At 36.8% G+C, this 11,825-nt stretch overlaps 2 protein-coding genes across 2 annotated transcripts; one reads left to right on the top strand and one right to left on the bottom strand.

The window, feature by feature from the left end:
- Positions 1-3,765: 3,765 nt before the first annotated feature.
- On the bottom strand, positions 3,766-4,581 carry LOC138906890 (uncharacterized). Its single transcript, XM_070196566.1, has one exon. It carries the CDS (start codon positions 4,579-4,581, stop codon positions 3,766-3,768), a length of 816 nt encoding a protein of 271 aa, XP_070052667.1.
- Positions 4,582-8,749: 4,168 nt separating this feature from the next.
- LOC104096517 (adenylate isopentenyltransferase 3, chloroplastic-like) lies at positions 8,750-10,262 on the top strand. The gene is made up of 3 exons (XM_070200533.1): positions 8,750-8,915; positions 9,000-9,254; positions 9,743-10,262. Exons 1-3 carry the CDS (start codon positions 8,750-8,752, stop codon positions 9,994-9,996), a joined length of 675 nt encoding a protein of 224 aa, XP_070056634.1. The 3' UTR covers positions 9,997-10,262.
- The last annotated feature ends 1,563 nt before the right edge of the window (positions 10,263-11,825 follow it).

Below are 11,825 nucleotides of genomic sequence, written 5' to 3'. Positions count from 1 at the left end.
TTCGTATAGAGTTTTTTTAGCAGCCTGACTTGTTTAAGGCTTTTTAAGCCTTTTGTCTCACTTTAGTCCGAGGCTTAAGCATTTCCTTGCCCTACGTACAGACTACTCTATGGGACTTAGGCCCAATTTTAAGTATCTCTCTCTTTCTTTCTTTTTTATTTTGAGGAGTGTTACAATCGTCCCTCCTTAAAAACATTCGTCCTCGAATATTGCTAGCACTACTCACTTGAACTTCTTAAGTTTTCTTAGCACTGCTCACTTTCCCAAGAGACTCAAAATTTTGGCTAACTCCCTAAATTTTTAAAAATTTTGGCAGAGTCTCCCCTTTAAATTAAGCTATCCAAAAAAATATCCCTGTCACCAATAACAACCAAATATACCTTAACAGACCATTCATAGGCACTATACACAGCTCATATACTAATTACTCACACTCTGGCAAGGAGGTACCACAATAACCAACAAGAATCTAAAGCACAATACTTTAGCAAAAGTAAATCACTTTAATGAGTGAAATGTACTATGGCATGGCACTAAATTATAAATAACTAAATATACTCTGACAAAAACTAAATTACTTCAACAACTAAGTATAATCTAGCAAGGACATAAACACATGCTAACTTGTATTAAATAAATAAAATATAAATGCCAAACCAAACCTAGGTTCACATACCTTTTTCCTAAAATAAATATGGATATTTCTTCCTCATATCTTTCTCGACCTCCTACGTAGCCTCTTTTGAATCATGATTACTCCACAAAACTTTTACCGATGCTAAATCTTTTGTTCTCAACTTTCTTACTTGCCTATCGAGAATTTCTATAGGTACCTTTTCATAAGTAAAGGCTTCTTTAATTTCTATGGTATCGGCAGGTATTATATGCGACTCATCATTAATGTACTTTCTAAGCATAGACACATGAAAGTCAGGATGAACAAAGGACAACTCAACGGGCAACGCTAGCTCATAAGCCACGTTTCCTTTCTTTTCTAGAATTTCATAAGGTCCGATAAATCTAGGACTAAGATTCCCTTTCTTACCAAACCTCATAACTTCTTTCATTGGTGAAACTTTAAAAAACACCTTATCACCAACCATGAACTATAATTCACGATGCCTCTTGTCAGAATATGACTTTTGATGACTCTGAGCCGCTTTCAGTCTTTCTCTAATTAGCTAAACTTTCTCTAAGGCCTCACAAACAAACTCTGGACCAATCAACGGCACCTCTGCTGGTTCAAACCAACCCACTGGAGACTTATATCTTCGCCCATACAACGCTTCATAAGGAGCCATACCAATGCTGACCTGATAGTTGTTATTGTAAGCAAATTCTATAAGTGGCAAGTGATCATCCCAATTACCTCCAAAATCTATAACACATGCACGCAACATATCTTCGAGAGTCTGAATGGTCCTTTCTGCCTGGTCATCGGTCTGTGGATGGAAAGTGGTGCTCAAATTGACCTTGGAACCTAATCTTTTTTGAAATGCCTGCCAAAAATACGTCGTGAACTGAGGGCCTCTGTCAGATATGATTGAAACTGGAGTACCATACAATCAGACTATTTCTTTAACGTACAACTGTGCATACTGCTCTGCAGAATCTTTCATTTTTACTGGTAGGAAATGCGCGGACTTTTTCAGTCGGTCTACAATAAACAAAATTGAATCATGCTTACGGTATGTGCGAGGTAGACCTACTACGAAATCCATATTAATCATCTCCCATTTCCACTGTGGTATCTCTATATCTTGAGCTAGGCCACCAGGCCTCTGATGCTCGGCTTTGACTTGCTGGCAATTCAAACATTTAGCCACATGATCTGCTACTTTCTTCTTCATGACTTTCCACCAATACAACTCTTTCAAGTCCAGATACATTTTGGTAGCACCTAGGTGGATAGAGTACCTCGAGCTGTGAGCTTCTTCCATTATGGCCTTTCTCAGACCATCTACATCAAGCACACATAACCGATCATTCAACCTCTTCTTTAACTCTTGAAAACTCTGCTCACAAGCGTCAGACCACTGGAACTTAACTGCTTTCTGAGTCAACTTAGTTAATGGAGCTGCAATTGAGGAAAATCCCTCCACAAACCTTCTATAGTAGCCAGCTAACCCCAAGAAACTCCTGATTCCGGTTGGCGTTGTTGGCCTAGGCCAGTTCTTGACTACTTCTGTCTTCTGAGGATCTACTTTTATGTCGTCACTAGATACCTCGTGGCCTAATAATGCCACTGACTGCAACCAGAACTCACATTTTGAAAACTTGGCATAAAGCTCATTCTCCTTTAAGGTCTGCAAGGCTATCTTAAAGTGTTCTTCATGATCTTCCTTGCGCTTAGAGTATACCAAAATATCATCTACCAATACGATAATAAAGGTATCAAGGAATGGCTTGAAAACTTTGTTCATGAGGTCCATGAATGCAGCTGGAGCATTTGTCAACCCGGAGGACATTACTAGAAATTCATAGTGCCCGTAGTGAGTTCTAAAGGCTGTTTTAGATATATCTTATTCTCTGATTCTCAACTGGTGGTACCTCGACCTTAAGTCTATCTTTGAAAAGTAGTTTTCACACTGAAGTTGATCAAATAAATAATCAATTCTTGGCAGTGGGTATTTGTTCTTAATGGTAACTTTATTCAACTTCCGATAGTCGACGCACATTCTGAGAGACCCATGTTTCTGCTTGACAAACAGGATCGGGGCACCCCCACGGTGAAACACTCGGCCTGATGAAGCCCTTGTCAAGAAGGTCTTTCAACTTTTCCCTCAACTTATTAAGTTTTGTTGGAGCCATCCTATAAGGAGGTATAGATATGGGCTGAGTGCCTAGCATGAGATCAATGTCAAAGTCTATGATTCTTTCAGGAGGAAGTCAGGGAAGGTCATCTGGGAAAACTTCTGGAAATTCTCTAACAACAGGCACAAACTGAAGAGCTGGTGGTTCCGATTCTGGATTAATGATGTGAGCCAAATAGGCGAGACACCCCTTACCGATCATTCGTTGTGCCTTTAGGTAAGAAATAAACTTACCTACAAGCAATGCTGAACTACGTTTCCACTCTAAGACTTCTTCATTTGGAAATTGGAACCTGACTATCTTGGCACGACAATCTAACATGGCATAGCAAGAAGACAATCAATCCATACCCATGATCACATCGAAATCCACCATTTCTAACTCTATGAGATTGGCCTCAGTGCTGCGACCTTGGACTGATACTATACAACCTCTATAGACTCATGTGGCTTCCACTGACTTGCCAAATGGAGTAGATACTAGGAATGGCTCACTAAGTTGTTCAGGTTCTAGCCCGAGGTTAATTGCAAAGTATGGAGTCACGCACGAAAATGTTAAACATGGATCAATTATGACATAAGCATTATGTGAGCAGACTAGAAGTATACCTGTAATAACTTCTGTGGATGCCTCTGCACTCTGACGATCAAGTGTAGCAATCAAACGGGGTTGTCCCCCTCCCTGAGTAACTCGATCTGCACCTCTGCCTGCTCCATACCCGGCCTGATTATGAGAACCACGAGCCTGTGGTGGTGCAACTGTAGTAGCTGAGGAACTAGAAGGACGAGTTGATCCCCCATTGAAATTACGTTGCAACTTTGGGCAGTTGGCCTTTATATGACCAATGTCTCCACAATGATAGCAACCATGGAACCCGAGCTTGCACTGACCCGAATATTGCCGCTTACATATTCCACAAAGATCTTGTTGTGAATGTTGCTCAGCATGACTCTAGCTATGTGAGGATGATGTCCTAAAATTCTGATTCTGGCGAGACTGGTTTCCATAACTCTGAGTACGTCTGAAGAAAGACCCACCACCTGACTGATGACTGGACTGAGTTGGTGCTAATAACTCCTTATTGGAGGAACCCTTTCCACCTCCGCTAGACGTATCATTAAACCTGCTCGTTGTCCGGGCTTTATTGTTATGCTCTTTTTCTTCTCTCCTTTGTTGTCTGTTTTTTTCTAAGTGCTTGGCGAATCCCACAACAGAAGAGAAAGCTGTCATTCCTACCGCTGCAACTGATTTCGTATCCTTAATGTGGTAAGCCAAATCGCCAACAAACCTGCGAATCTTTGCTTTTTCTGTCTTAACCATGTGAGGAGCATGCTTAGCCAACCTTATGAATTCCATGTAGTACTCTTGCACACTTTTATTCCCTTGCTTGAGTTGTTCGAACTCTGTAGCCTTAGCTTCCCTATCCTCTTCCGGGATAAAGTTAGCCATGAAGGCCTCTTCAAATTCTTCCCAAGTAGGCGGACCATCATCTTCATCTCTTTCCTTTTCCCACATCTCAAACCAAGTGCCAGCCACATCTCTAAGCTGGTAAGCAGCCATCTCCATAGCTTCATCATCAAATGTCTTCATTGCTCGGAGGGCTTTCTTGACACCCTCCAGCCACAACATTGGATCTTCATCAGCTATAGAACCATGGAACAATGGAGGACTCAACTTCAAAAATTCATTCACTCTTGAGGACTCATAATTGTTCTGTCTATTTGATTGAGGTGGAATCTCATCTCTTCTCTTGTTCTGGTTGGCCATGAAGGCATCTCCATAGCACTATTGACAACATTAAACATCTGACCCACCTTTGGAGATATATCTGTCTGAGCCGGAATTACTGTTGGGGGTGTCACTAGATCCTGAGGTACTTGCTCATTATGATCCACCCCTTCTTCATGTTCAACCCGGGGTACCTGAACCCCCTTTGTGGATTTACCATTCCTTTTTTTTTTTGAGGAGTGTTACAATTCATCTCTTCATCAGAACTCACTAAAGTAGCACTTTCAGGCTCATTCACAGGAACTGAACTTGGAGGAGGGGTGATTTCATCATCCGAAATAACGCGCCTCCTAGCCCGAGGCCTGCGCACTAAAGGACCCTCTTCTTGTTCCTCTTCACCCTTCGAGCCACGAGCTCCCTCCGCTTTTCTCTTTGATGAAGAATTTAAAATCATCTCTTGAGCAAGGGACAAAGAGAGTCTTGATGAAGTAATAGATGCAGCACTGACACCTCGAATGGGAAACCCTAGCAGAGGAAAAAGTTAGTAACCTCCAAGTAAATACAAAAGAAAGGAGGAAAAGTAAAGAGAAGGATACCATGAGTCTTGACTTTCCAACCAAACCTATGAGAAAGATATTTCCAAGACCTTCCTTCCATAGGAGCAACCGACAACAATTTCTCTACCCAAGCACGGAAGTTTGGTATTTCTTTAAAAACTTCCATGGTTGCTAAAAAGAAAAGAAAAAAAAGCCACGAGATCGTAAGTTTCTTCTTCCCTCATAAAAGAAGAAGAGAGATACTTAAAAAAAAAAACTTACGTACAAAATTCCACTTTTCTGGAAAAGGCATGTTCTCCTCACCCACCAAACCACTTGTGGGAGCAGTAACGAAATGGGCGTACCAGCCACGATCTCTATCATCTTCAGGACTAACCAAAACCCTTTTGCTTCTGGCCACGAGAGTAAAGACCCCTGAACGAAATAACTTAGGGGAATAAAGATGAAGCAAGTGTTGAAAGGTAAAGGGTAAGGAAGCCAAATTAGATAAGTATCGTAGACATGCAATAGCTCTCCATACAATAGGACCAATCTGTCCTAAGAAAACGTTAAAGAAACGACAAAATTCTATGATCGTTGGGTCAATAAGTGGTCTGAAACCTAAGGTAAGAGGATATGTGTAAACAAAAGAATAACCAGCCTGGTACGAAATTATCCTTTGGTTTGAGCCAGGAACTAAAACTGAAAAATCAGATGTCCAGTGGCATTCTCTTCGCACAAGAGAAATCAAGCCATTAGTAATCTGGGAAGGATAGACATCGGCACGATCATGGGAAGTCATAGAAGTAACTTGGTTCCTAATCGATTCACGATCAGTAGAGAAAGAAAATTCTTGAGGAACGATTTCATCAACCGTTGGTTCTCGAATGGGTTCACTTGATTCCCTATTTCTGGCAGAAGATCTATGGGTTGAAGAAGCCCTAGTCCTAGAAGAAGAAGGAGTAACAATGTTGGTTTGGGAAGTAGAACCACGAATAGATACAGATCCTAAACTACGTAATCTACCACCTCTTTTACTCATAACAGGAGTAGTTGAAGGGGGAAGTTCATCTACAATTACTACTCTGTGAGGATCGGGGTTTGATGAAGACATGGTTATACAAGAAAATAATGCGTGCTGAAGAACAAGAACGATTAAAGAAGAAGAACACTGTAGATTGAAGGTTTCGTAAAACTAAAAGCACATGAGGTATTTATAAGAAAAAGCAATCGTCATGTAAAGTAAGTCATGATAGAAACGTCATAATGAAACAGTCACTTCGTGACTGACGCGGCCGCAAGAAAGCCCTAAAAATCGCTGAAGAGTCACAGACCCAATCGGCGAAGGCCACGTGGCACATACATTAAATGGAAGTGACATGCGATGCGTTGGTTCTGAAGAAGACGCAATGATACATGGGAAACGGCGGCAAAACATTCCCGCCATAAATACGTACCACTTCTCAAATATTCAATTGCAGAATTTGGCAAGTGGGGGGACTATCTCTATTGGTAAAAAATAAATAATATACGTAGAATTATATGTGGCTGACAGGGCATGATACGTGGATCACTAAGAAGATGACAACTGGAGTGTAATAATTAAAAGATGCACGAGTTACAAGAGGTACGAACAAATCACTCACGAGATGAAAGGACGCAGTTGCTCGAGCCTAAATTGTTCAATGAAGAGACACGAATGAAATGAATCAAGACAATAAAAAAGGGAAGATTCACGAACATCCAATTAATGAGGAAGAAGAATCGGAACTGTTACAGAATCTTCATGGACAGTTACGATCGCCAATTATAACAGTTCATTTAATATCATTAATGCTCATAATGACTCAGACATAAAAGGAATGAAATGTTATATTTGTAAACTCCTATATAAGGGAAGAGAATTTCACTTGTAAAGGCACGTTCTGAATCTTACTGGAATACAATTACTTTCTTTTGTTTTCAATCAATTATTTTCATATTTCTTGTCACGTTTATTTCCTTTCATATAATTGAGAAAGTACGGAATTTCTTGGTTATCAGTAACCCGAGTTCTTCTAAAAATAGGTTTTGACCGAGAAACTTATTTTTTGGTTAAACAGTCGGAGTAGGTGATTTTGGAATGTATGAGTTGTGTTCGAAACAACGTTGATGATGTATATGTAAAGTTTAATTTAATATACTTGAAGAATCTATGCGTCAATTTACATCAAAAATTAAGTGTTTTGACTCTCATACTCCGAACTCCTTTACATAAATTAGGTCAGACGGAGTACAACTTCTAAAGAGACTATCAAGTATATATTTCAAAAAAATAAAAGCTAGCTCGTCGAAGATAGTTGCAGTAATGCAATTGAATTGTGTTTATTTTAGTATAATACCGTTCCAATAATTGATTCATTTATTCACTTCTTAAAATATCGATATCTATAGCTTATTAAAAATTTTGTGTACTCCATCGGTAATATATAAATGTAAAAGGACACTAAAAGCATGAGTTTTCACTATAGATTTGATCTCATATGTATCCTCTTAGTCACGAAAATATTCATGCATGATGTAGAATTATATCTGGGATATGATTAACACTAATCTGCACTTTACACCACTGGATCAGATCAGTGGTTGATCCACCGTCTTTCAGATAGATAAATTTTACTCTCACTGATAGAAAACATGAAAATATGAATAGAAGAGACTAGCTAGCTTTTGGTTCAAAATTTATACAAAAACTGTCAAACCGAAAATTATTTCAAAAATAATAAACAAATTCCCTGCACCTAAATGCCGACTCCTAATGTCGTTGTTAAATATTTGGGTATTTAGGGTGATAATATCATAAAAATCGAAGGGAATGAATTAAAATACATACCCCTTTCTCACATAACTAGAATAGCAAATTAGGAGATAAAACTAGGAGCAAGATAAAAAGGAAAGGAAGATCATTAATGTCATTCATATACATTTTCTACATAAGGATGAAAATTAAAGTGGATAAAGTCATGTTATGACCATGTATCACATTTTCAAGGAATAATCTTCAAATCTAGAAAATCCTAAAATATTTCAACCATTAATTAGTCCACACCCAAATCTTAGTATAAAAAGTTGAATATAATTTCTTTCCCTTAACCACGTTCAAGCAAAACATATTTACATAGTATATATCTTGCTTCAACAAGATACACAATCAACATACACTACTAGTACTTGCGTTTTCACAAGGTTTCTACCTCTTATATGGTATTCAATAATAGATATATTAATTCTCTTTTTATGTGAAATCTATTGTTTATTTACTTTGATGCCGTAAATATGTACTGTCCTACTATATATGTCATTTTATCATGATCATAGTATTCTCTTCATTTATGCAAGAAAAATTATACTACTAATAATTATTATGCTTCACTTATTTGAAGTGGCCTCATGAACATTGACAGATAAATAGAAATCGTGGGTTCGACAGCAACCATTGTTTCTTGTTCAAAAATAAATAAATAAATATACATATATATAGATATATATATTAAAAATAAATATAAATATAGTTAATTAGATTTAACTATAATATTTTAATCTAACATCTATATTTTGCATTTTTTTACATATGTAGAAGCATGAACTCCTTCATCAATGACGGGTTGAACAAGAAGAAAGTGGTGTTCATAATGGGAGCTACTGGAACTGGAAAATCTCGTCTCTCAGTTGACCTCGCCACTCATTTTCCAGCAGAAATCATCAATTCTGACAAAATGCAAGTGTATAAGGGACTTGACATTGTTACAAACAAAATCACAGACCCTGAGAAACAAGGTGTACCGCACCATTTGCTAGGTAAAAACTTATCTTCACCTCAATATTTATACCAAACGAATAAATAGTAATTTAACTTCAATTTTATAATTTATTAATCGCTAGGTGAATTTGATCCGGAAGCTGACTTCACGGCTGAGGATTTCTGTTATCAAGCTATTTTCAACATAGAATATGTGCTGAAATCTGGCCATATTCCAATAATTGTTGGAGGATCTAATACTTACATTGAGGCACTTGTGGAGAATCCTGTGTTCAAGTTTAAATCAAAGTACAATTGTTGCTTCATTTGGGTTGATGTTGCCTTGCCTGTTTTACACTCTTCTGTTTCCAAAAGGGTTGATCACATGGTCCATGCAGGTCAGTTTATAAATCTCTTTTGTATTAGGTTAACTATTTTTTTTTTAAAAAAAAAAGAATTAGCGACAGACAAATTTTGTAGCTTAATAGAAAAATATGTCGCTAATCCTATTTAATTAGAGACGAATTAGTGACTATTTAGCAACAGATTAGCGACGAAGTTCGTAGCTAATTCCAAATTATTTTTCGTAGTGGTTAATCGTAGTGTATAAATAGTTGTCTTTTAAGAGATTTGACATGACAAAGTGAAAAAATTGTTATTATCAAAACTCTAATAAAATTAGAGACGTTTTAAAAATTTTCCTTTTCGTCATCTGATCTCACCTGTAATTCTCTCATATATGACAAAGAATTGACTACACGTATGCATGGAGCGTGCATAACCACAGTTTAAACATGCTACCGTGTTAATTATGCATTAATTTAGTTTCTTTTAATTTTTCTGTTTTTAATCAAATGATTCTTGAATTAATTATGGCGCGGCTCAGGGTTAGTGGATGAGGTACGAGGAATATTTGTTCCTGAGTCAGATAACACCAAAGGAATCCGACGATCCATTGGTGTTCCAGAAATGGACAGGTATTTAAGAGAGGAAAACAAATCAAATATTAATGAAGCAGCTAAGCAGATACTCCTTGAATCAGCCATTGAAGAAATTAAGCTTAATACGTGCAAATTAGTGTGTTGCCAACTTGAGAAAATTCGACGTCTGAGGAACGAGAAAATGTGGCCAATTCACTAAATTGATGTGACCAACGTGCACAAAAAATCTGGAAATGAAGCTGATGATGTTTGGAATGAAATGGTGTTGAAACCTTGCTTGGAAATTGTGGAAGAATTTCTCAAAGATGATGAGAAGAATGCTGAGGCAGAAACTTATATGAGAACTATGGTTCCATTTAAGAAGCTGCAAGTTGCTATCTAAGATTTTCATTAAATGTGATGTTTATTTACTAGTGGCTAAGTAAAGGAAGGGGAAGGGAAAGGAGAAGTTGAGAGAGATTTTTACTTTTGTATCTCGTGAGACCTATATTGTTGAACCCCTACTCAATATTATTATATCTCTACTTATGAGAATATGTATTTGAAAAATTACCATCTTAAGGATTGGGCTATCAATATATAGATTTTTTACTAATAATTTCATCGTGAGTGCCAAATTTATGCTTGGTTTCAATTTTATGGGGAATTTTTATCCACCCTGAAAATCTTAACTATAACTCTGTGTTTGGTATGACCCTATGGAGGTTATTTTCACGGGAAAAAGTTTTGTTCAAAAAATGTGTTTTCACGAAAATTACTTTCGACAAAAATATGTTTCGATGTTTGATTGGTGAGTGTAACTATAATGAAGCAAGTAATATGAAATTAAAAGCTAATATAATTGTCAAGAAAAATATTTTCTAATAACCAAGCACCAAAATTAAATTAACTCCCAAAGTATTTTTTTTATATAGAAAATGACTTATATATGTGATACTTAAGTACACGAACGTAAACAAATATTGAACGGAATGGTTAGCTCATTGACTGAACAATAGTATTGCGGAAATACAACGACATCTACACAAGGTTGTATACTAAATAAGGCAAGTTTGTTGATGGGGACTTAGTTTACAAGGAAAAACTTGGACAAATATTACTAAACAAGGAACGTTCTACTCACGTTTTAAAGAAATCAAAGAGGCGATCATGAAAGGCAAGGAAGTAGCATTTCTTAATTAATCCAGCCACCAAATGATAAATAAAATAAATTAACAAAAGAAACAACGAAAGAACGCAATTAATTCTTTAGATCAAGTATTGAAAAATGAACCGCCATGAGAAGAAAATTGTCCTTTTCCTCGCCTAAAGAATGAACTCCGCATTAAATAAAGAGTCACGGATTTATTATACAATGACATAATAATTTTTGATATAATATACTTTAACTTATTATAACATAACCCTTGCTTTATCTAAATTCTAAGTAACTAGTTACACTTATTATGAACTTTCAGAGACTAGACGATAGTGTAAATGTCATATATTTTGCACTTAGTGTTCGAAGTTAATTAATTTTAATATTAAAATACACATGTTTATCATAAGGGATTAAATTACCTGCACTGATATAATTGTTCTATATTATCCGTGCAATTTAATTAGATATGGAAGGTCACATTACTTTATTTTGAATGTTAATTATCAGACTCCGATCCCTATTAGGAGCTATCTCCTATTATAGGTAAATTTAATCCGATACTATAAAACCTCTAATGTCAGTACACAAAACTTAAACCAAATCAAATGTCGTGACATAAAACAACAAACAAAACATCAAACTTTATTAACATAAGTCTCGAGTGATCAACACAACCATAACATGAAATCGATCTTAACCCCACTCCAAGTTATTTAAAAAAAATAAAAATAAAAAAGACTAAGACGAAAGACAGCAAGATGACACTAGGAACGTCTAATCTTCCAAGAAAAAAAAAAGAAACAACAAAGCCAATAGATATTGAAAAGAACCAATAACATTAAGTGAAAGGGGGGTGGGGGGGGGGGGGGGGTGAGTACGATCATTAA

The sequence above is a fragment of the Nicotiana tomentosiformis genome, chromosome 1 (assembly GCF_000390325.3).
Source record: "Nicotiana tomentosiformis chromosome 1, ASM39032v3, whole genome shotgun sequence".
NCBI classification, from domain to species: domain Eukaryota; kingdom Viridiplantae; phylum Streptophyta; class Magnoliopsida; order Solanales; family Solanaceae; genus Nicotiana; species Nicotiana tomentosiformis.
The sequence above is the reverse complement of the archived record's forward strand: the minus strand, read 5'-3'. Positions and strand labels throughout refer to the sequence as shown.